Source organism: Bubalus bubalis, chromosome X (assembly GCF_019923935.1).
Source record: "Bubalus bubalis isolate 160015118507 breed Murrah chromosome X, NDDB_SH_1, whole genome shotgun sequence".
In the NCBI taxonomy this organism is placed as follows: Eukaryota; Metazoa; Chordata; class Mammalia; order Artiodactyla; family Bovidae; genus Bubalus; species Bubalus bubalis.
This window is the reverse complement of record NC_059181.1, coordinates 139,573,986-139,596,788: the sequence shown is the minus strand read 5'-3', so window position 1 is coordinate 139,596,788 and position 22,803 is coordinate 139,573,986. Positions and strand designations below refer to the sequence as shown.

Genomic DNA, 22,803 nt, shown 5'->3' with positions numbered 1-22,803 from the left:
TTATTATTTTCATTGTGTTATAAATAAGATATAGATGGCCCCAATGGCTCAGTGGTAAAGAATCTGCCTGCAGTGCAGGAGCCACAGAAGACATGGGTTCAATCCCTGGGTTGGGAAGATCCCCTGGAGGAAGAAATGGCAACCCACTTCAGTATTCTTGTCTGGAGAAATCCCATGGACAGAGGAGCCTTGTGGACGACAGTCCATGGGGTTGTAAAGAGTCAGAAACTACTGAAGCAACTTAGCACAGCATAAATAAAATACAACAGCTGTTTTGGCAAAAATAAAATATAAAAAGTACCAACCAAAAAAAAGTGACACTCCAAACTTTTTTATATGATAGAAATTACTTTGAATGTTTTATTCACTATTAATTCTATAGTGAATTTGTGTTATGTGAGATCTTAAAGTAAGAAGCTTGTAATAGTAGAAAAGTGCCTCTTGACTAGATAAACTTGTCTTCTAAGTAGGCACTGGCTTATTGCCAGTTGTAAAGGGAGCAATAATTCCTTTCTCTTTTCACTTATTTCCAAGGATGAAATTAAAGCCTGGATCTGCTTCTTTACCCTCTGCTCTTTCACCTACCATTACCAGCGAGCTGGGGGACAGCAACTGTATAACAGTCTCCAGTTCTGAAAAGAGAAATGTCCTTGGTTTTTTAACACTGTATATAAATTCCCTCCCTAGGCACATGATAAGTTGTATTACAAAATCAAAGATTCCTCATATAATGATGCATGATTTTTTGTGGGGAAATAAAATGGTAAAACAGTTTGTAATCTATCAAATTTGAAAAAATTCACAGCTCTGTTGTAATGAACTAATGAAAATAAATTTTTTTTTTCTGATTTGATCTCCAAAGCATACTAAACTTTACTTTTTCCCTTTGTCCTTTCAAAGTAGTTATGAAGTGTGTAGGAGCAGGAATTATTCCTAGAAAAACTAATTAACAGATTTGGAAAATAATTTAGTCGTGATCTAAAGGTAATTAAAATCCAGGGCACTTAAATCCCAGTTTAGCCCTCTTCCTAATAAAATACTACATTTATACTTAGTAAAATACTACATTCATATTAAAAATTTAGGTTTATTCCTGCTTTGTCTTGGAATAAATGCATTAGAAGTCAGAGGGTGAACTGCCGGTGCCCTGATACCAAACAGTAGATTCATTTCACCATTGGTTTTATTTATCATGATTATTTTCCCCATCAAATTGTCTTTGAAAGTATAAATACCCTTTTGGACTCTACATGTTTAATTGTGTAGTCACTTATTATAAGGTCTAGATTCCCTACTATATATATCATCAGCAAATATTTAGAACATTTTGACTTTTCAAAGCTGTGGGAAAACCTCAATGATAAGTTAGATTGAATAGAATTGATACGTTGACATCATATTTATATGTTTACCTGATGTATCCCTATGTTAATTTGCATTTGAAGTCTTCAGTCTTATTTTGTAAATAATGTTTACTTAACCAAAAATAAATTGACCATATAGAAAAGAAAATAAACATAACTCTTGCTTACAGGCCGAGTGGAAGCACTGAAAACATCAAATCCTAGTTCCCAGGTTCCCATATCATCAACCCCATGTAGCACTTTCTCTGGTCATTAAAATCAGGTCCCCCCTAAAACTGAACCTTTGGTGGCATGTCTTTCGTGAGGTGTGTGTGAATTCTTATTTGTCTGTGTTCTTTGTGGAATGAAATGCTTCAGAAGAACACTTTGTACTTCTTTGCAATAAATTCAATCTTCTGTCATTATTTGGGATTTTCCCCGCTTTGTCATAGTGTTGAACCTACAGCCCTCAGCACTTTTTGTAGTCTGAGTAAACCTGCTTCTAAATGGCCCTGCCGTGTTCTTGTTTTTAATTCTGCTTTTAGTGTGGCAATAATAATAGTCCCAAAAGGCACACAACCAGACCTTTCACCGAGCCCCACTTCTATCCGTTCTCTATGTCCATGGGGTTTTCAGGACTGTTACTCTTGTCAGGCTGTGGTCATTTGTGCTTAAGTTTTCATAACCCATCTCCTGATTCCAGGACACTGCTTCTTCCAGACCAACTGGCAACATTCCTATTGTGTATTTACTAAAAAGCTGTGCTAAGAGATGAGATATCTGTACTAATTGTTCTGCTTTGGTTAGGATAAAAGACTCAATAATGCGTTTAAAGCCGTTTGAACAGTGCCCAGCACATGGTAAATACACAGTAAAGTTATTCAGGTGGATGTGGTGTAAAAAAAACACTGGACATTCAGTTACCTTGTCTTACTCATTCTCAAGTCACCCAAGATGCCCAGGTACTTAACAAAACAGGCCACTTGGCATACATTCACCTATTGAATAGTTTGGGGACATAGCTGACAGCCAGTTGGTATGTAATCTTTATTATAATCTTAGACGGGAAAATAGTGACCAGAACACTGGAAATATTTGAACAAGCTCGTTCTTCAGTTTAGCACACCGAGATGATGGGAGGCGCTCGTGCACTTGTTCAAATTCCAGCTCTGCTGCCTTACTTCTGTTACTTTGTGCGTGTTCCTTCCGCTCTCTGTGCCTCAGTTTTTCAGTAGAGCACTGACTTCCTAGGGTTATATTGTGCAGATTACAGGAGGTAATGCACAGACAGCACTTTGAACAGTGTCTGACATATGGTAAATATACTACAAAGTCTGCTGTTATTCAAGTGGACATGGTGTGAAAAAGATGCCAACCCAAACAGCGTTCAGTAAAGCCCGCAAATGAGTTGTGCTATTATGACTACTTTCATGAAATTAATAGAAAATATAATTTTACAACGGTCCCAACCTGGTCTCTAAATGTGTGTCAATAATCGTCACATGCCAAGGAACATGAGCTAAACCTGTAGATACCATTACTCTGTAGCCCACTCATAAAAGGTCAGAATTAGTTCGCATCTGAAGGGGGTCATTTGACCTTATATGCCAGAGTCTAGTATATAAAATCAGTGTAAAACATAAAACAACGTTAAATGCTCCACGTATCTTCAGGAGAAAAATAAGTGTGAAATATTAGCACACTGATATATATTTTTTTTACATGGCCTAGTTTACTTCATTGTATCACTTGATCAAATATTCTTCTAGAATGAAATCTGGTTTACCTTGTATAAGAGACACATAAACTGGACTCTCTTTCGGCAAGACACCTTTTCTGAAGTTTTCTAATTTTATTCTGATTTTCAGGAAAGGCACAACAAAGCTAGAGGAGATTTAACTTTTCCCTCACCAGAATAAGGATTCTGCTAATTAAAAGGCAGGGACTAGATCTCAGAAACCTTGCTGTGCTCTAGAGGGTTTATATTTTTAAGAAACTGCATCCTTACAAGCATTCTGTTCTCCCCATAATTCTTGTTCTAACTGCTTAAACTGACTTGTGGAGTACAATTAATAGATTTTTTAAAACTAATTAACTTTCGCTGTCCTTTGCTTCACTTTGTTTTAGATGTGGAGATAGGCATTCTCTGGCAGAGGTCTTATTTCAACTTCTCTGTAAAGCTATGAGAGTTTTATAGTTGAGGGATTGATTTATTTTAAAACATAAAACTTCCACTTATCATTTTATCTTCTTTAAACAAGCCCATTTCTAGTTACATTGTTTGTGGATGGCCTTGTTTAGTTCTTTAAATACCAGGAACAGTTTCATCATCATCAAATATTAACTGCTCGCTGAAAGCAAAAGGTGAGTTTAACAAGGTTGCCATATTTACCAAGTGAAACTGAGAGAAGATCATTTTAAAGCATTTCTTTTAAAAAAGTAGTCTCAGTAGTTTCATCGAGAAGTTTTCTAATTCTGTTCACATCTCTGAAATACATTTTGGATGAAACAGTATATTTGGTAGATATTCAGGCCAGGCAGAATAGATCTTTATTTTTAAAGAGAAAGAATTTATATCAATAAACTGCTTGTTTTTATGTCAGAACAAAAACAGCAGCTTGGCCTAATAAAGAATCACTTGGCAAAAAAAAAGCCACTGTATTTAAATACAGACTGCATTTGGAATTTGGAGCTTTCTTTGGAGATTGTCTGATACTCTTAAATGCCTACAGTTTTAATAACAAGTTAGTGTAAAGGGATATTTCAGCAGGACTTTTGGTGATAAAAATATATTATCATTAACAAAATGTAGACTTAATCCATGCCTCTGAGTATTCTCATGGCAGTCCGTGTTACCCAGTAAACCTTTCTGCTTGGAAGCTTCATATTTGTTACTAATTAGGTAGTTGGGTAGGAGCGTGAGAAAAATGCTTATTTTAAAGTGCATACATTTGGCTCTATTTGTTGTTTGAAATATTTCTACTTATGAATTTAGCAAGACCCTGTAAACAGCCATTTGGTATGCTTTTAAATTTCTTTATCTGAAAGAAAACTTATGTTCAGGAAAAAGAAAAAGAGCGAGATGGGGACTGATTTTCATCTCTGTGCCTCTAATTTCAAAAATACATAGGTAAATCAATAACTATATTTGTCCTTTATATAACCTCTGGGTGGAGGGGTAGTGACTGACTCTAGAGATGTAATTATTTAATTTATTCTTAGCAGCATACTGAGCTCTGCAAAGATAAATTGTTTAAATCTAAACAATAATCAGCGCCTTTCTCACCTTTTACTCCCCTTCAGTTTGCAAGATACTTGTCTACATTTAATTCTTCTTTGAAACTTTCTTTTTACTTCGAGACAGGAAATTTAATTTTGCCAAGTGGAAACCGCAAGGTTTAAGTTTAGTGCACAACTAAGACCCTTAGGAATTGAAGGGATTGCCAAATACCTTCTTACTTCCCAAGTTTTAGTGCCGTTAGAACTCACTAGAGACCCTTAAGTCATGGAAAACCTAAGGTAACTGGCATGGTTTCAAGGGTTAGAAGTCACAGTGTAGGAAAGCCAGTTAGACAGAGAAGGCTTGAAGTTGTGATTTTCAAAGTTGCCTGAGTGAAGCATTCAAACAAAAGAAGAAAGCACAGCAGCCATTTGGAAAGCTCTGGCAGAACTTACAACTTTGGCCAGGGGTGCTGGGAAGCTGACTGTGGGATCTTTGTAGCCATCATAGGAAAAATCTCCATCTTGTTAGCTGTGTGGAGATCAAATATGGACAGAAATGTTCAATGTCATTTTAACGGGCCATCCAGTTCCTTGGAGTTCACTGAATGCCATGGGGCTTGCTTTGAGCTTTAAAAGGAGGAAGTTGAATTAAATTAGTATTTTCATAAGGATTCTCTAATGAAATATGTTACAGGGTATCTTAGGAAAAAAAAAATGAGGGAATGGTTTCTGCGACTGATGTGTGTTTCTTAAAGACTGGCCGATTTCTTTATTTAGGACATCTGAGAGGGAACCTTTATTCAGCTCTGGTGGACTGTTCATCTCCAAGAGGGGAACAGAGTGTGCCATTCCTTACAAGTATTTCACCAGGAAGCTCAGTTTCTGAGCCTCCTCTCTTAGGAATATTACACAGACTGATTTCTAAGAGCCTTTCCAGCTTTACCATTTAATGTTTTTATGACATGTTGTCTATAAACATATAAGCTTCCCCAGTGAAGTACAATTTCCTTCTCTCTGATCTTACTAATTCTGACTCTTTGATAATCCCAACAAAAGAGCCTGAAATCTTAATAAAAAAAATTCAGGACTGTGTCTCATAACTGATTCCTGAATTTTCACCACTGCCACTTTTGTGTTATACCTAGTCTGTCATGCGGGGCTGTTACGAATCGCCATTTTTCCTGAATATATTATTTTGTTCATTAGAATTAACCATGCTCCTCTATATCTGCCTCTGTTTTAATATGAGTAATCAAGGCTTGACTGTAAAAGACATCTATGCAAATAATGGCTATTCATGCCGTTTTTTGCACGTTGTGAATATGTATCTGTATCCATCTTCTGTGTGCTTGTAGAAACATGATGCTTAAGCAGATGTTTTCCTGGGCTTCACTGGATGACTTTTGCTTGAATTTGAGTATGCCACCGACAGGACTGAAGAAATGAAAGTTAATCTGCTCTCCTCTCCCTCCCCCTGCTAAAAAAAAAAAACAACTTTAAAACATAAAAGCCTCCTCTTCCTGTAATAATTCATATGTTCAAGAAAATTTATATAGACTTAAAGAGTCAGGAGATCGGCACAGTGGTCACTCACCACGCCCTCCCCCCATCCTAGTCTAAAGGAGGAGCTCTGGCAGGCAGGCATCAAAGTCATTTGAATACACAGTTGTTGCGCCACAGTGGTTGGGAAAGTGGAGTGGCTGACTGGGTAGGGAGCCGTGTGAAGCTTTTGGTGGGAGGAGCCAGGGAGTAAAAAATTGCTTTCTCCAACAGTCAACTTCCTTAAATTCCTTGCAGCTGGTCAGGTAAGCTGGGACTGAGAGGGCCTTCTGCTTTGCTCTGGGGGAACTGAAGGCCTAGTAGGGCCTAGGCTGTTTCCAATGGAGGGGGCTGCTTATGACCTTAAGGTAAAGGGAGGTAAATGGGTTTTTGAGGATTTGACTTTATTTAGCTTAACTCACTGGAGTGGACGAATAGATAGGGAGAGGGTTGCCAGATAATATTTCGTATGGGGCATACTTATCCTAAAAAAAATGAGTCCTTGTTTATGGGAAATTCAAATTTGATTGGGAGTCCTGTGTTTTCATTTGATAAATCTGGCAACCCTAGATGTGAGCCCAGATGGAAGCCCTAGCCGGGAAGAAAGGGTACAGGCAGCCAGTGTCCATTCTGTCCTGGTTCTGAGTCGCTGTAGTGACTGGACGGGTGTCCAGAAAAGGGAGCCGAGGCAATGCTGAGAGCCAGAGATCTGACTGCCTAAGGGTGGAGGGAGACACCCCTTTATGTTGCTTCCTAAGAAGCCTATGTAGTAAGTAGCTTCTTGAAGGTGCATGATTTTCTGTGTATTTTATTTCTTGGAGTAACAAATTCAATGTCATTCTTTTCATTCTTTCCTCTTTTTCTGTGTTTTAATGACATTTTCTGTTGGCAGCCATCAACTACTTTAAAGACAGCTTCCGTGAATACTTAGCATCAGAAACGCCTATGACTTTTGGTAACTCGGTACCTGTGTGCTTCAGTTGTTTGGGGGTTTTAATTTGATTCTGGCTGTCTGTTTTGTAAACGGAGATGATACATTCCTGAGGAACATATTGAACAGACATCACATTTTTCTTAAGCAACTGAAGGTGTTAGACCACAGGGGGAAAAATTGGGAAGTGGGCAGGGAGCAGACCTGGGGTATTGGGGAGGCAGGCTTGGTTTCACTATGAACAGCAACTATGATTTTTGGTGTTATTTGTTCTTCAGAAAAAGTTCAAGCTCATGATTATTTGAGAATCAATGTTTAACGTGAATACAGCTGAATATGGGTCTTAAGCATAGCAGAAACATTTTTGTTGTAAGAGGTCAGTGGAGATGCACAGGAAGGCCTCACCCGATGTGATTATCCTAAAGCCTTATATTCCACCTTTGTCTAAGTAGCTTCAGGGAATTTGACTTGCAGCTGGTTAGAGAAATGAAGAGTGGGGATGGAGCAGTTGGAGGAGGCACTTTATTCTAAACCGACCCTGGAAAAGCAGTGCTCCCCTTGGGCAGGCCCAGGTGCTGATTAAATATGAATCTGCTGCAGGTTCCTTTATTCAGTTTTGTAGGGGCTCTATATCCTGGGGGGTTCTTGTGACCACAGACCCCTGGGAATTATACCAGGGTTTGTGTCTGCGTGCCTCGGGTTCGTAACATTTCTGATTCAATGTATACTGAATGACCAGGAGTTTTCAGCCATGATGGTCACATACATGTCAGAGTATATATTCATTTAAAAAAATAAGCAGTAACAAATGAACTATTTACTATACCTGAATAAAATAACGGTTCATTTGAATCAGAAAACCAGGAACAGCCTCAGTCATGTGTTGGCTATTGTTCTCTTCTGGAGGAAGAAGAAAGAACTTAGGGAAGGAAATAGCAAGAGAAGCAATTAGGCTTCTAAGGCAGGCTTAGTGTGATACCCTATAAAATTATTCCCACAAAGTTTATCCACTCAGCAAACTTTTATAGAGTAGTCACTATTCACCAGGCACAGAAACAGCCCTGGAGGTTCAAAGATGAGGAAGATACAGTCTTGCCTTTAAACAAACTCAAAGTCAAATGGGGAGATAGGCATGCAAACAATTTATCAATGTACACAGTGATAAGTGCTATGATAAAACTGAGTACAAGATGCAGCTGGAAGCACAAACGAGGGAGAGATAAAAGGGAATGGGGGAGTGGGGGTGGGAACATGGTTTCAGGAAAATCTTTATAGAGAAAGTCATTTGAACTGAAAATCCATATTGGGTAGTGAGAGTCTGGAAACTTGGCTTCTGTCCGTACTGAGCTGCTTGTTAATTAGGACGAGCCACATCATCAATTTGGCCTTCACTTTCTCTGTAAGATAAAGGTGCAGGAGATGTTCCTTAAAATCCGGTTCAGCCCTACATGTTTCAGTTCTGGTAATCAGGTTATCTCATGGGCTGTTGCAGAGAACAACAGTGTGATTGTTGAGTTCCTCCTCCCTTCATCTTTTGGAGGTCACCATTCGAAAGCTTTCTTGAGGCAGATAGGCAAGAAAATTCTTCTGCTCTCCTCCCAGCTTCTTATTCAGACTTGGTCTCTGGTTTGCACCAAAGTCATTGCCCTCTATATATGTATATGGGATGTCAAGAAAGCAGAGTTCATGAGTTTGGGATGAGCAGATGCAAAATATTATACAGAGAATGGATAAACAACAAGCTCCTACTGTATAGCTCAGAGAACTATATTCAATATCCTGTGATAAGCCAGCATGGAAAAGAATATGAAAAAGAATATATAGATATATATATATATATAACTTAAATCACTTTACTGTACAGCAGAAATTAACACAACATTGTGAATCAGCTAGACTTCAATAACAAAAAAAAAGGAAAGCAGAGTTCAGAAGAGATGCAGCGCTGACTTGGGGGGGCAGTGGAGTGCTTGCCTGCCCTCTCCATGGTGGAGGGACGGTCAGCCTCATTAATTTTGCCTTCAGTATACTCAGGAAGTGGTTTATTAAAGGCTTTTTAAAGAAAGATTTTTTTGTCTGTATCCCAAGTTTAAATTGAGTTGTATCTAAGATTTTAAGGATGCTTTTTGTGCATATATCTTAGTATTCATAAATGGTACAATTCTGGAGGATACACATTTTTATAAAAACAACTCTTACGAGAAAGAAAGTGGGAAATTGCCATTAGTGTGTTGATATCTGGCTGATACTCAGTTTATGTTGATGTTGCCTTTTAGCTGTTTCAGATTGTTTCTAGCCTTAAAAGGTCCGTGATGGTTGTAGGAACCAGGCAACCTAGTACGGATCATGTGTTATTCTAAAATCACTGTTGCTTCCTCTGAGAATCCATGTCCATGCATGTAAGTATGTTTTAGTTGGGCAGTATAATCAAGAGGTTTTTTCATTTAATACATGATCATTAAAATGAAATCATTTTCTTATAGAAATCAAATCACCTATTTGTTGGCTTTATTTAACATTTAACTCTTGGTAGTATAGCAGAGCAATGAGATGTCTTTGAAAAGGTAATCCAGTTATTATTGTATTTGAGAGGTTCCCCCCCTCCCATAATTCCTAATGTATTTGAAGAAGCAAGTCATTCTGCAAACAGCTGTTCCTGTTAAGATACTGGTGACTGACAAAGGGTAATTTTCAGCTTCCTGGGGTCCTTTTCTTATTCTGATGGATGGTAGAGCTTTGTCTCATGAACATAAAAAAGTACTTTTCACAGGAGTTTTCTACCACCAAGTGCCTGGGAAGTCTTGTCTCTGACAGACTCATTCTCAAAACTCCCAAGATTTAGGTGGGATTTGAATCTCTACAATGCTACTTTTCTCTTTCAGTCGAAGGCTTTGTACTGTGAAAAGCCTGAAGGTAAGGAAAAGGAATAGATTGAATTTTGGAGGTTTTATGAATGCTCTGCAACTTTTTCCTTTGTCTGTCATCAACTTTTTGATGTATTTCAGAAATTTCATTGGTTATTTTCTCCCTTCCTTTGTCTGTCATCAACTTTTTGATGTATTTCAGAAATTTCATTGGTTATTTTCTCCCCGTGCTGCTTTTTGGGTGTGTTTTTTTTCAAAGAGAGTAGATGGAATAGGGGAGCAGGGAGATATGTAGATATAGTAACACTGATTTCAGCAGAGAATCACTTTCTTATCAAATCACTTTGCTATTTTCTTGACTCAGTATCACAGTGAAAGATCTGATGAGAATGATTTGTTTTTAAGGCCAAAGGAAATGGAAAAGGCGTGAAATTGAGGCAAGCCTAAATGAGCTTGCACTTTGATTTCTTTAATTTTGTGAGTCTGCACTGAGCACATGGCAACTCTTAAACCTGTGGGTCTAGAAGGAGGTTGGACACCACTGACTTGGCTTGGGAAACCCAACAGGTGATATTTTTCTGCCAAGATAGCTTCTGGGCTGTTACAGACCTGGTGTGATAGTCTTGTGGCCCATTCACAGTGCTTAGCTGGCCTCTGGAAAACTTCATAGTCACTGGTTTTCCAAAGGACAGAAAAACAATAAGTGATTACATACTGTGGTGGGCAAATCCATCCTTTGCCTCCACCCCATCTCATCCATACGTGCTTATGAAATCCTTAATCCCCTACAGGGACTAAAAGCAAATGTTAGCAAATGTCAAAAACAAAGTTTGCCACCCCCTCCCCAACTCCAATAAAAGTATTTTGCCCTATAATTAAGTTTGGGCGTCTTGAAGAATGAATACAGAGGAGATTTATTGCTACCAAGTGTTGTACATATAAATATATTACCCTGAATCCTAAAGTTGTTTTGAAAAAATTTAAGGGGCTTGGCTTTCTTTTGAAATATTGTATTTCACAGATAACATTGATATTAAATTATTTGGTCTCATCTATTGTTTCCATTGAAAATGCAGGTTTTTTTTTTTTTTCTCTTTTATAAGCGTTCTTTAACATAAGCAGCAATCTCTGGTAAGGTAGTGTTGTGCATTTGCATTGTTATAGAATTAAATTATGGATTCTGTCATTCAAAAAAGAATGCTTTATAAATCAAGTACAATCTCATAACTAAGATGAGTAAGTTTTTTTAAAATCTTAGGCTGCCTCATATTCCATACTTTAGTTTTATAACCTACCTTGATGTGATTTTTAAAGTGTAATTCTTTTTTTTTCTATTTCTGTATACTGTGTTTGCTTGGTAAAAATCTCATTAGTTTCCCAAGAAAAAACTTAAGAAAACTTATTATTTGTAAAGGACAGTAATGTAAAAGCACAGAGGCAGGTAGCAAGCCTTTATCTGTACATTGGCAGGAAATGGGCCAAATAAACCATGTTCTCTCCCGCCCTCCTCTCCCCTCTGATTACATTCAATGTAAATGATGTTAAAACTCTACCCTAACCGGAGGGATGGTACGGGGAGGGAGGTGGGAGTGGAGTTCAGGATGGGGAACATGTGTATGCCCGTGGCGGATTCAAGTTGATGCGTGGCGCGGCAGAACCAATACAATATTGTAAAGTAATTAGCCTCCAATTAAAATAAAAAAAAAAAACCTCTAAACTGTTAACAAATGGCAAAAACTTATTGTATTCCTTTTCCTTTTTTTACAAAAAAATAATCTATTGTTTTGAATTCCTGAGTATAAGAGACTGTCCTCATCTAATTGGGGGTGGGTTACAGATTGTGTCCTATTTAAATGGTTATGGTTGTGTTTGCCACTGGTCAGGGTAAACTATCAAGGTGGGTTTGTGATCCTAAGGCAGTCCTGCTCAGCAAGAGCCTGGTTTCTTTTTTCAATGCTGCTATGCACCTATCCCAAAGCCTGGGAACTGGAGCAATAGTCCTAAATGCTAGTAGGCAGGAAGACGAAAGATAGTCTAAGGAGAAGGAAGGTCAGGAGTAAGTTATTTAGAGCTGGTTAGGGGGCAGGATTTCTAAATGCAACTGCAGTTAGTGATTTTAAAAAAGGCCTGAAATTCAGAAGAGAGGTCAGAGATAGAGATCGAGATTTAAGATCTGAGCAATTGCAGTGAGAGATGAAACTTTACCCGGACTTTATTTCTCCAGGGGAAAGAGATTAAAGAGGAGAGCAGAGGATTTAGGACTCTACCTTGGGGAAGTAGGAGGAGAAAGAGAAACCCTAAAACTGCCATGCTTGGCTGTGGAAGGCTCCACGTGCCACCAGTTCCCCTGAGCTGTTAATTTTGACCCAGATAATCCCAGTTACGCTGGGTAAAGAATCTAGAGACTGAAATCGTTGTGACTGTCTTTGCCTTGCAGTAGATGTAAAGAGAATTAACATTTTCTCTTAGGGGGACATGTTAATGGAGTGGGGGGGCTTCCATTACCGCCAGTTTTAGTGCATATAAGGATTTCCTTGGGGCTTCCCTTGTGGCTCAGCTGGTAAAGAATCCGCCTGCAATATGAGAGACCTGGGTTCGATCCCTGGGTTGGGAAGATCTCGTGGCAAAGGGAAAGGCTACCCACTCCAGTATTCTGGCCTGGAGAATTCCCTGGACTGTATTGTCCATGGGGTCACAAAGAGGCAGACACAACTGAGCGACTTTCATTTCACTTACAGTCCTTATATGTGCTGAAATTATGTGGTTGTTCCTACCTTTATGAGTTCAGGAGGACTGGGTTAATACCACCCTCAACTCTACCGATAAATGCTTTCTTTTCTAAGGTACATTGAAACTAAGATATTGTTTGATTTTATAAATAATTTGATTAAAAATAAATTGATCAAATTGGAGAAACAGAATGAGAAGCCTAATGGAAAACAATAGTGGCTACCTTTATTTATCAAGCTATGTTTTAAGTTATACTCAGTTCCCTGCCAGGGGAGGTAAAAGAGCCACCTCATCCCATTGACCTGATATTTAAAAGAGCATTTGCAGTGCTTCTGGTTTTGCATTATAGAAAGTGAAAATCGCTCAGTCAATATCCGACTCCTTGTGACCCTGTGGACTATACAGTCCATGGCATTCTCCAGGCCAGAATACTGGAGTGGGTAGCCTTGAGGGGATCTTCCGAACCCAGGGATCAAACCCAAGTCTCCTGCATTGCAGGCAGATTCTTTACCAGCTGATCCACAAGGGAAGCCCAACATTATAGGTAACTCTCTAATTTTCGGGGCCACACCTTGTTCCCAGTGAAATTACGGGAGTGCTTTAATAACAAGATAACTAAATATGAAGGAGTGATTAGTATAGTCCATTCAAGCATCATAAATACGGAAAATTCATAGCATGTGTTGAAAACACTTGATGAACTGATTTTCTCCTGGGAATTCAGGTGGCCTAGCAACTTGCGCTCTTGGGTACAAAAAAAGTTGCCTTTTTTTTTTTTTTCCACCCTTCCCTCCAGTAAGCTCCTGCTATAAAGCATCTAAGCAACTGTGGGAAAAAGAATGGCTTGCAGTTGTGCTTATCTTAAAGGGATTATGGCAGATTTAGTAATCCAAATGGGATCATCATTAGCTGCTTTGTACAGTACTTGAGTTAAACAAACACAAAGTAACACATTTGACAATGTGATAAATACCGAGTCACTGACATCCTTTGCTGCCACACAGTAAACACCGTAATTAGCAGCCATATCAGCATTTAGGTAACACCAAAGCCATGTTTGGTTCCACAGGACTGCCATATGATCCTGTCTGGAAGTGCTTAAACCATCTCTAAAACATTCAAATACCTGACACTCCCAAATATACTTGGGTGTCAGTTATCCAAATGATCCGGGGCCATTCCCTCTAGAATGGAAAGAAGAGCATAACTGTGAGGTAGAAGAGATTTACTCTTCAGTTAACAAAATATCAGTGGATTTCAAGCAGTTTCTCACATTATATGGATTCAGGGAAAAGAACTCTAGAGCCAAAATTGTCCAGAATAATGGATCTAAAAGTTACAAGATACATTATGTGTATATATTTAACATTTTTCCGTATTTTTCCTGATTACATATGTAGATCCACATCCTAGATCATATTTGATTTTATGTCTCACGTTGGGAAATTTCTATTTATGTCTGTAATGTTATGATTATATACTGTCCCTGATATTTTATATTTTAAATGTAAGTTGATGCATACCAAAGTGGAGCAGAGCAAGGTGGCTATGAGAATGAGTTCTGGAGTCAGACTAACCAGGTTTTAGTTCTGGCTTTGTCACTTGTTAGCTGTGCAACTCCTCTTCATCTGCTCATTTGGAAGATAAAAATGATGAGAGTATCAGTCTTAGGGGGCGTGTATCAAGACAGAATACATTCATTCACATAAAGTACTTATAACAGTTCATCCCGCATGCTAAGAGATTAATAAACTTTTCTTATTTTCTTAGCCACACCAGATTTTTAAATATATTAATGTCAATTAATAAAATCCTTCATTTTTAGGGCCGGTGTGCCAGAGAGAACTGCAAGTACCTTCACCCTCCTCCACATTTGAAGACGCAGCTGGAAATTAATGGACGGAACAATCTGATTCAACAAAAGAGTGCCGCCGCCATGTTCACCCAGCACATGCAGTTTATGTTCCAAAATGCTCAGATGCCATCAGTTGTAAGTCACAGCTCTGCTTTTTCAAAATTGCATATGTGTGTCCTTTTTTTGAGGGTGCATATCTACACTGGAAAAACCTAGCAAGGACTTTGGGAAGTTGTCACCGAAGGATTGAGGATGCGAGCTAATATGTTAATTGACACTGCAAAGATGTTATGCATGTGAAGGGAGCAATCAGTTGTGAGATTTAAACACTGGGTTACAGGCACCAAGAATGTAGCTTATAGGGACTTCCCTCGTGTTCTAGTGGCTAGGACTTCACGCTCCCAATGCAGGGGGCCTGGGTTCTATCCCTGGTTCAGGGAACTGAAGATCTTGAATGCCAGAACTAAGACCCAATGCAGTAAATTAATAAATCAAAAAATGTAATTTATAGAAGAATACTAATAAAAGGAGCAGGGACATTTTGAGAGGTTTGATGATTATTACATAAAAACCTTTTAATTTAGGATATTAATTCAGATAAATTTCCTTGCTCTTTGATAGTTCTGTTGTTACTTTTAAATAGATTTTTCACTTTAAAATAACTTTAGATTTAAAGGAAAGTTGCAAAGATAGTACTGAGACTTACCATTATTACCCATCACCTGGTTTTTCCCACTTTTAATATCTTATATGCAGTTTATTTGTCAAAACTAAGGAACTGACATCTACACATTACTATTAACTAAACCCCAGACTTTCTTTAGACTTCACCAGATTTTTCACTAGTGTGCTCTTTCTGTTACAGTGTCCAATCCAGGGTATCAGTGTATTTATTTGAATCCTATCTGTGCTCTCTCTTCTGGTCTGTGATTGTTTCTCGGTCTTTCTGTTTCCCATGACCTTAACAGTCTTGAGGGATACTGGCCAGGTGTTTGATGGGGGTTTTAACTTAACCTAGCCACAGAGTTTCCCTTTGGTGAAATTAATATTTTGGTGTCATTCTAGACCAATGTCTAGTATTTGGATCATTGAGTTTAAATGGATCACTTAAAAAGTGATTTAAGTGTCCTACAGAGAATTCATTTTGTCTTAATACCTTAAAATATACAGTTGCAGTTTGGCCTTAGACTGTTTGAGATGGAATTGAAAACTGTCCCTGTCTACTGAGTTCTTCCAGGTCTCATATTTGGTTCCATGGTGTCTCATTCTAATTCCAGCTGGCCTACTTCCTTTAAACCATTATCAGGCTAGTACTTGGAAAGGGTTGTGTTATGTTTATTTGTAACCCATTTCATTGGTGACTACTATATAATGAACACACTGAAAACTGAAAGATGTATGTAATATTTAGATATAAGGAAAGTGTGGGAGTAGGTCAGTCTGCTCTCAGCAAAACCTATCTCATTACAAAGTTGTTTCTCAGAATTCAAGGACATCTGTGTAGATAGGGCACCCCTTAATTGGTACATCTTTATGAATAATGCAAAAAACGGGTCCTAGGGGCATTAACAAGTCACTAAAATTTTGTTCCATGATACGTTTTCCAGGATGTCTAGAAAATGTTAAGTAAAATAAATAGATTTCATGTGTTTACTCGTTTGCCAAAAATACTTGCCTTGGAATTCAGTGCTGATTAATTACATTGATAAATTCGTTCCCAGAATGTCACCAGTGAGCTCCCTGGAGTTCCTCTTTGACCTTTAGTAATACTTTATATGGTTGAACTCCTCCAAACTCTGTCCATAGCTTTCAAACGCTGAAGCATTTCAGTTTGTTCTTGGTTTTGAAGGGATAGGGAAGAGAAAGTGTTCTAGATACTGAGAATAGTATAAATAAAGCCACAGAGAAATGAATATGCTTGGTGAGTCCAGAAAATGTGAGTAGATGGGGAGTAAAGCAAGGGAGCCTTTTACCCACCGTTACTGCTCTTGGCCTCTTGTGGGATGTCCCATTTTCAGACTGAGCAAAGAATAGGAGCCAGATTTTATCACACACCTGAGCCCAGCATTTAGTATGCAGCTGGAGCCTATATTTTTTCAAAGGTCAAGGGACATCAATCAACTGCCCTATTTCAGAGAACCAGAGAGCAAGGGCCTGGGGTAAAATAGGGGTAAAGACAGAAGGCAGACTATTCATCTTCTGTTGAGCCTCCCGTTGAGTATCTCCATGCCAAGTCTCAACCCTTCATGCATTATTGATCAGGGAGTGACTTTTTTGGAGTCCAGTGAGAGATTCATTGAGTTTTTCAGCTTCTTATGCTTTCTAATTTGATTCTCCATGCTTTCTATAATAGAATACATTTCCCTTTTTTCTTCAATGAGGGTAATTTCAGGCTGCAGAATATGACTGTTATGACTCACAGGAGTACTATTTATTTTGTAGCATAGCAGAAGACGTGAGACATTACTTAGAAGACCCCAGGGAACAATTGGAAATTGCTTTTCTACCTTGTAGATTATTTAACAATAGCTGTTATGATGTGATAAACTGATGAAAGATTAATTTCTTCAGTTATTATGTGTACAGAAAGCTAACCTCGAGATGGTTGATATGATCCTCTTTTGTGGTCTAGAAAGCTGCCTTGTGGGCATGTTGTCATTGAGCTAGTGTGAGCAATTTTAAGTGACATTTACCAGTCTGACTTGAAAGAAATTTTCTTTATTATGGACCTTGATTTTACTATGGAAGTACCATATAATTTTACTTTGTTTCTTTGGTACCTACTCTCCCTAAACAACTGTCTATCCCTTCTAACTGCACATCCCTCCTGCTCTGATCATCTGATTCTTTTCCCTAAAATATTCAAGCTAATGTTTAAATTTCCAGTCCTGTTGTTTGTCTGCCTGCATATTAAGACCCATTGGTATCACTGCCTTGAACCTTATGTCTTCCCACAAACCACACTTTGATCTGTTTCTAGGATACCGGAAGAGCACGTCTGCTTTTGGAAAATTGAGTACGGCTTGCTTATTACAAGGCCACAGATAAAGGGAATGACATCCTAGATGTAGCCAGAGAACAGATTCTGTTCAGTGTGACTGAACAATGAAAAAAAAAGCCACACCTAGTCAATTTGGGTGGAATGCTTGCTGTAGCAGGCAAGTTTGTTCACTGTATCTAACAGATCTGAATTGACATTTGCAAGTATAAAATTCCACCTCAGAAAGCTTTTGGTAGCTTTATTGAGGAAGTTTAGTAAGTGACACAAAGGGCGCGACTCCCTAGTATTTTTCAGTGCAGTTTAAGAGACAGAGCTCCTGATGTTCACAGTAAAAAAAAAAATTATACAATTAAGAACTCCCCTTGGCATAATTAAGAGACAAACAGCACTGGAGAAGAATTTTAGGGCAAGCAGACACACTGGGTTCCAACTTCTGAGAACAGATAATGTTTGGAATTTCAGATCTTTTCATAATTTGGAATATTCGTTACAGAAAGAAATTTCCAAGGAAGGATTCTCACTGCTAGATGTAATATGTGTGTGTGTGTGTGTGTGTGTGTGTGTGTGTGGTGGATATGATGTTATAGGCTATAAAAATATTTTTGAATCAGACATTTTGTATAATCTAATAAATACCTTTCCTTTCTCTGTTTGAATGTGGTTGATTCACGTGGAGGCAGTTCTTTACATGAAGGTAAACTTGACCCAGTTGAGCGCATGCACCTGATGATTTATAGAGAGGCTATTGGCTCAGCCATAGCAGTGTGCCAGGTCCTCTGGTCTGCTGTATGCTTTTCATGGCTTGCATTCCTGTGGCCAAGTCATAGTATTCCAAACCACCGAGTCTATAAACACAGGACTTCAGCCTTTTTCTTTATCGCAGATAGAATCATCTGATGTTGTCTAGACCTTCCCCACCGTTTTACATCATTTTTACAATTCTGTTTACCACATACATTTCTCAGAAACAAGCTTATATGAAAAAAAAAAAAAAGAAACAAGCTTATATGTCTATCTGAAAATGTACTAAGGAATAAAGGTGAGGTGACACTTCAGGACCAAACAGGGATAAGTAGGAAGTTCCAGTAGATAGGAGGAAGGGATATATACTAATTAATAATATCAGTATTTTTAGACTCCAGTGTTTCAAGTGTTTTTATTTAATTAAATAGGAGCTCTAAGATATTATGTTACTCTGTGCACTTTTGGACTAGGACAGATTTAAACGAATAGAAGTAAAATTGCAAAATAATAATTTTTGAAAATGATAAATCATTTCATAGTTAAAGATGAAAGGATAATATCTTTTCCTCACCATGATACATTATACATTTTGCATAGTCACGTCAGAGTTATAGATTTTCTATTTCATATAAACTATTGGCGGAAGTATTTCTGCTATCTCCCTGTTTTCAGGGCTCTTCTGTTAAAAATTATTAAAATTTTCTAGATTACCAGTCTCATGGTCAGTACAGAAGTTACAGTGAATGTTAATGAAGATTCTTCAATGAGTTTCTCAGTTTACCTACTCATGCAATAATAAATGATGACATTTAATCTCTTTCATCTTAATGTAGTGACATTCAGTATTTTGTAAAGTGATTGTTGCGAAATGTTCAAGTCAGTAGACGACAGGCATTATGTAGTTATAAGATTAATATGCTCTTAATATATTTATGGCTGTTACGTCGTAAATATCCACGTTGACTTGAGGTTAATCAGATCATATCACAGGAGTGTTTGAAGTGGTACCATGCTACAAGCCCCAAATTTTATCAAGATTTTACTAAGTTTTCTAAAAAATTAGAAAAGATTTTACTTTTAGATATAGCAACTGAGACCTAACATTATGTGTTTGTTCTATAGATTGTTCCCAGGCTTTCCTTGAGGTTAGCAAAGGAAGGCTCTGAGCCCCTTATTTGCGTGGTCTCCTTCCAAGGCCCTGGGAGGAGGCCTAGCAATGTGTTTATAAAATTTGCCAAAAATATTTGTATATTCTTTGTTCTTAAGGCTCCCCTCCTCTACCCAACAACCTAACCTGCAGGCCCCTCAGATCCTGGATTCATTCCTGATTGCAATTACTGATCCAAGGTAGAGTAGTTATTCAGGTCCCTTCTGAGGCTGTGTATGTCACACAGCTTAAAGCCCCTTTAACAGTAAAACAAAAGAAATCACAACAGCAGGAGCTTTGCTGCCTTGCCCCAACTCGGTTTAATACAGTGAAACGAAAATGCTACACTTCTGCCACCAAACAGAGGGCATTTGTACATGCTGTCTTTCACAGTGCATAGTTTCTTTGATGGTAACCAATCTCAACACTCTCCCTTTATCTTCCCTTGTATATTCCCAGGGGATAAATTAAAATGTAATCGTCTCTCAGCCCATTTTGTGTCTTTCTCCTCTGGGGCCGGTTAGCTCAGTTGGTGAGAGTGGGGTGCTAATGAGACCATGTGGGCCTATTAGCTTTCCTGCTCACGGTCACAGTCTAAGCTCCAGCAGGTACCTCAGCATGGCTTGCCGTTCATCGCCATCGAGATGAAGGCAGGAAGTTGGGAAGGTCTGTGAAACTCATTTTCCCTGGCGGAGGATAAAGAAAATCACAGCAGCAACAAGAAACAAACCCAATGCTTGGTAGCCTCACCTAGAGAGGATGATTTTTTTTTTCTTACCACCATCCTCTTGCCTAGATCAATAAAATTCAATGGTTTGTCAGTGACAGGGCCATGAGTGTGAAAAAACATGGCTTCCCTCCCCACCCAGTAATCTTTCCCCCCAATAATCCTAATCTGCCATAATAACCTTTATGTGCATGCTAAATCACTTCAGTCGTGTCCGACTCTGTGACCCTATGGACCGTAGCCTGCCCAGCTCCTCTGTCCATGGGATTTTCCTAGCAAAAACACTGGAGTGGGTTGCCATGCCCTTCTCCAGGGAATCTTCTCGAACCAGGGACCGAACCTGTGTGTCTTATGTCTCCTCCATTGGCAGGCAGATTATTTACCACTAAGGCCACCTGGGAAGCCATAACAATCTTTATAGATGAACTAAATATTATTTGAAACCCTCCTTCACCTAGTCTCCTCTCTTCAGCCATTCTGTGAATATCACATTAGCAATTCACTTGTCCCCTGGAACCACTTTTTTTTGTAATATGTTGTATATTTCAGTCTATATTATCACTAAACCTTTTTTTTTCAAAACTCTTCATTGGATACCTTTTGATAGTGATGACTTAGCCACTCCAGTTAAAAACTGCATGCATACATATGTGTGGGTTTGGGTGTGTGCATGCACACACGCATGTATATGTGTATAATACCCCATGGTTCTCATACTGTTTTTATGTAGCATTTCACATCTGTGTCAAAAGACAGTTTGGGAGTGGTCTTCTGCTTAAAGTTTTCCCCACCAGAGAGCAAAACAGATGGAATTCTCTGCCACTGGTTTTGATCCCTGAGTGTTCGTTTTGTTTTGTTTTTTATTTTGATTTTTGTAACTGGTCAACCTAAAAGTAATCAATGGCTTAGGAATCCATTTTGACTCAATTCACTAAATATTTCTTGAGTGTCTACTCATGCCAGGCATTTAAAAGAGTAAGAAACAGATAAAAAGGTAAATTAGAAATAGTCTCTATCCTCTACGAATATATGATCTAGCAATAGTAAGATGATGGATTAATTTTTTTTTAATCCCCTTAGTTTCTGATTTCTACCTGATCCTTTGTATTATTTAGCTTTGAGCTTTTTTTTTCCCCTCTGTAGAGTGATTTATAAGCCATTAAAGGTTTTGTTTTATTTTGTGTTGTTGTTTTGGTGGTGGTGGTGCTCTGTTAAACCACTGATAATTATAACCCCTTGCATCCATTTATCATGGATTTGAATTGAGATATCTCTAGTCTCCAGGCTTTCTGTGGCTTTTTTGCTTTTCTCAGCTCTTGTTATTTTCCCCTTCCCCCCAAACCCTTTTTCTCATGCCTGTTGTTAAAATTAAGTAGTCATTGATTTTTAAAATACTTTTTCTTTCCTAGTGCTATACTGAAGTTAATTGAATTACCAATGTTATTATATAGTGATTTAGCAACAAATAATTTTTAGGGCAGTTCTTGTTCATGTCTCAGTAACAAAGTTAAAATCCACCCCCCCCAACTAAGAAAAAAGTCATTTACCCTTTTACCAGATCCTTCTCTAGGAATCACCTGCTATTATGCTGTTGGTTATAATTCGTGGCCTGCTCTAAAGCTTCTTACCACCTACAGGGAGATCCAAATCATAACTTGTTCCCTCTTGCTTGTTCAACTTTATACCTATGATACCCACAATAATCTATCAATCCTTCACCTACCTTCCTCCCTTCAATGCTTCCCCTTATTTGGAGACTTCCATGATTAAAAAGGTCAGAAAAGCCAGGTTTAGTTGAGGATAACTATTCACTTTTGATTCTTGAATGTATTTTTCTTCACTCTCTTTTGGGCCACAGTGGCTTATTTATTAACAAGTATGTTTAGTACATAAACACCACTATCAGCTTGCATCTGTTTATAAAGTTCACTGTCAATTACTGAGGGACCAATCAACTAGTCTGGAGATTATGTGGGCCTCCTTCAGTGTCCCAATAATACCAGTCGAAGAGTGTGGAGATGACCAAGGAAAAACTGAAAATGATTCAGTTGTGCTCCTTGTGAACATCTAGTAAAGTCTGATGAAAATGAAAATGATACATTTCATTGTGCCTTGGGATTATTCAAGGATAGAAATATGCATGGTGATGGTGAAAGGGACTGCTTTTTATACTATATAAATGCTTGTAAATGAGTAATAAAATTAAGATATTATGAGTGCTAAAAGTTAAGAGTGCTATATTTCTGGCATTAAAATCAAGTCAACAAATTGTTACCAAATGTTTCAGTCCAGTGACTCAGTCGTGTCGGACTCTTTGCAACCCCATGAATCGCAGCACACCAGGCCTCCCTGTCCCATCACCAGCTCCCAGAGTTCACCCAGACTCACGTCCATTGAGTCAGTGATGTCATCCAGCCATCTCAACCTCTGTCATCCCCTTCTCCTCCTGCCCCCAATCCCTCCCAGCATCAGAGTCTTTTCCAATGAGTCAACTCTTCACATGAGGTGGCCAAAGTACTGGAGTTTCAGCTTTAGCATCATTCCTTCCAAAGAACACCCAGGGCTGATCCTCTTTAGGATGGACTGGTTGGATCTCCTTGCAGTCCGAGGGACTCTCAAGAGTCTTTTCCAACACCACAGTTCAAAAGCATCAATTTTTCAAGCTTAGCTTTCTTCACAGTCCAACTCTCACATCCATAC

The 22,803-nt window shown here is 38.4% G+C and overlaps 1 protein-coding gene across 15 annotated transcripts in view; it reads left to right on the top strand.

Annotated features, from left to right (window-relative positions):
* The window catches only part of MBNL3 (muscleblind like splicing regulator 3), a 129,148-nt gene that overhangs the window by 77,484 nt on the left and 28,861 nt on the right, over window positions 1–22,803 (top strand). For 12 of the 15 annotated variants that reach the window (XM_044937435.2, XM_044937430.2, XM_044937431.2 and 9 more), the window contains exon 4: window positions 14,455–14,619. In XM_044937435.2, the coding sequence (XP_044793370.2) occupies window positions 14,455–14,619 (165 nt within the window). Of the gene's footprint in view, window positions 1–6,345; window positions 6,473–6,513; window positions 6,874–14,454; window positions 14,620–22,803 lie in introns of those variants that run through there. The other 3 variants (XM_025276896.2, XM_006072968.3, XM_025276897.3) reach the window with 3 other exon arrangements.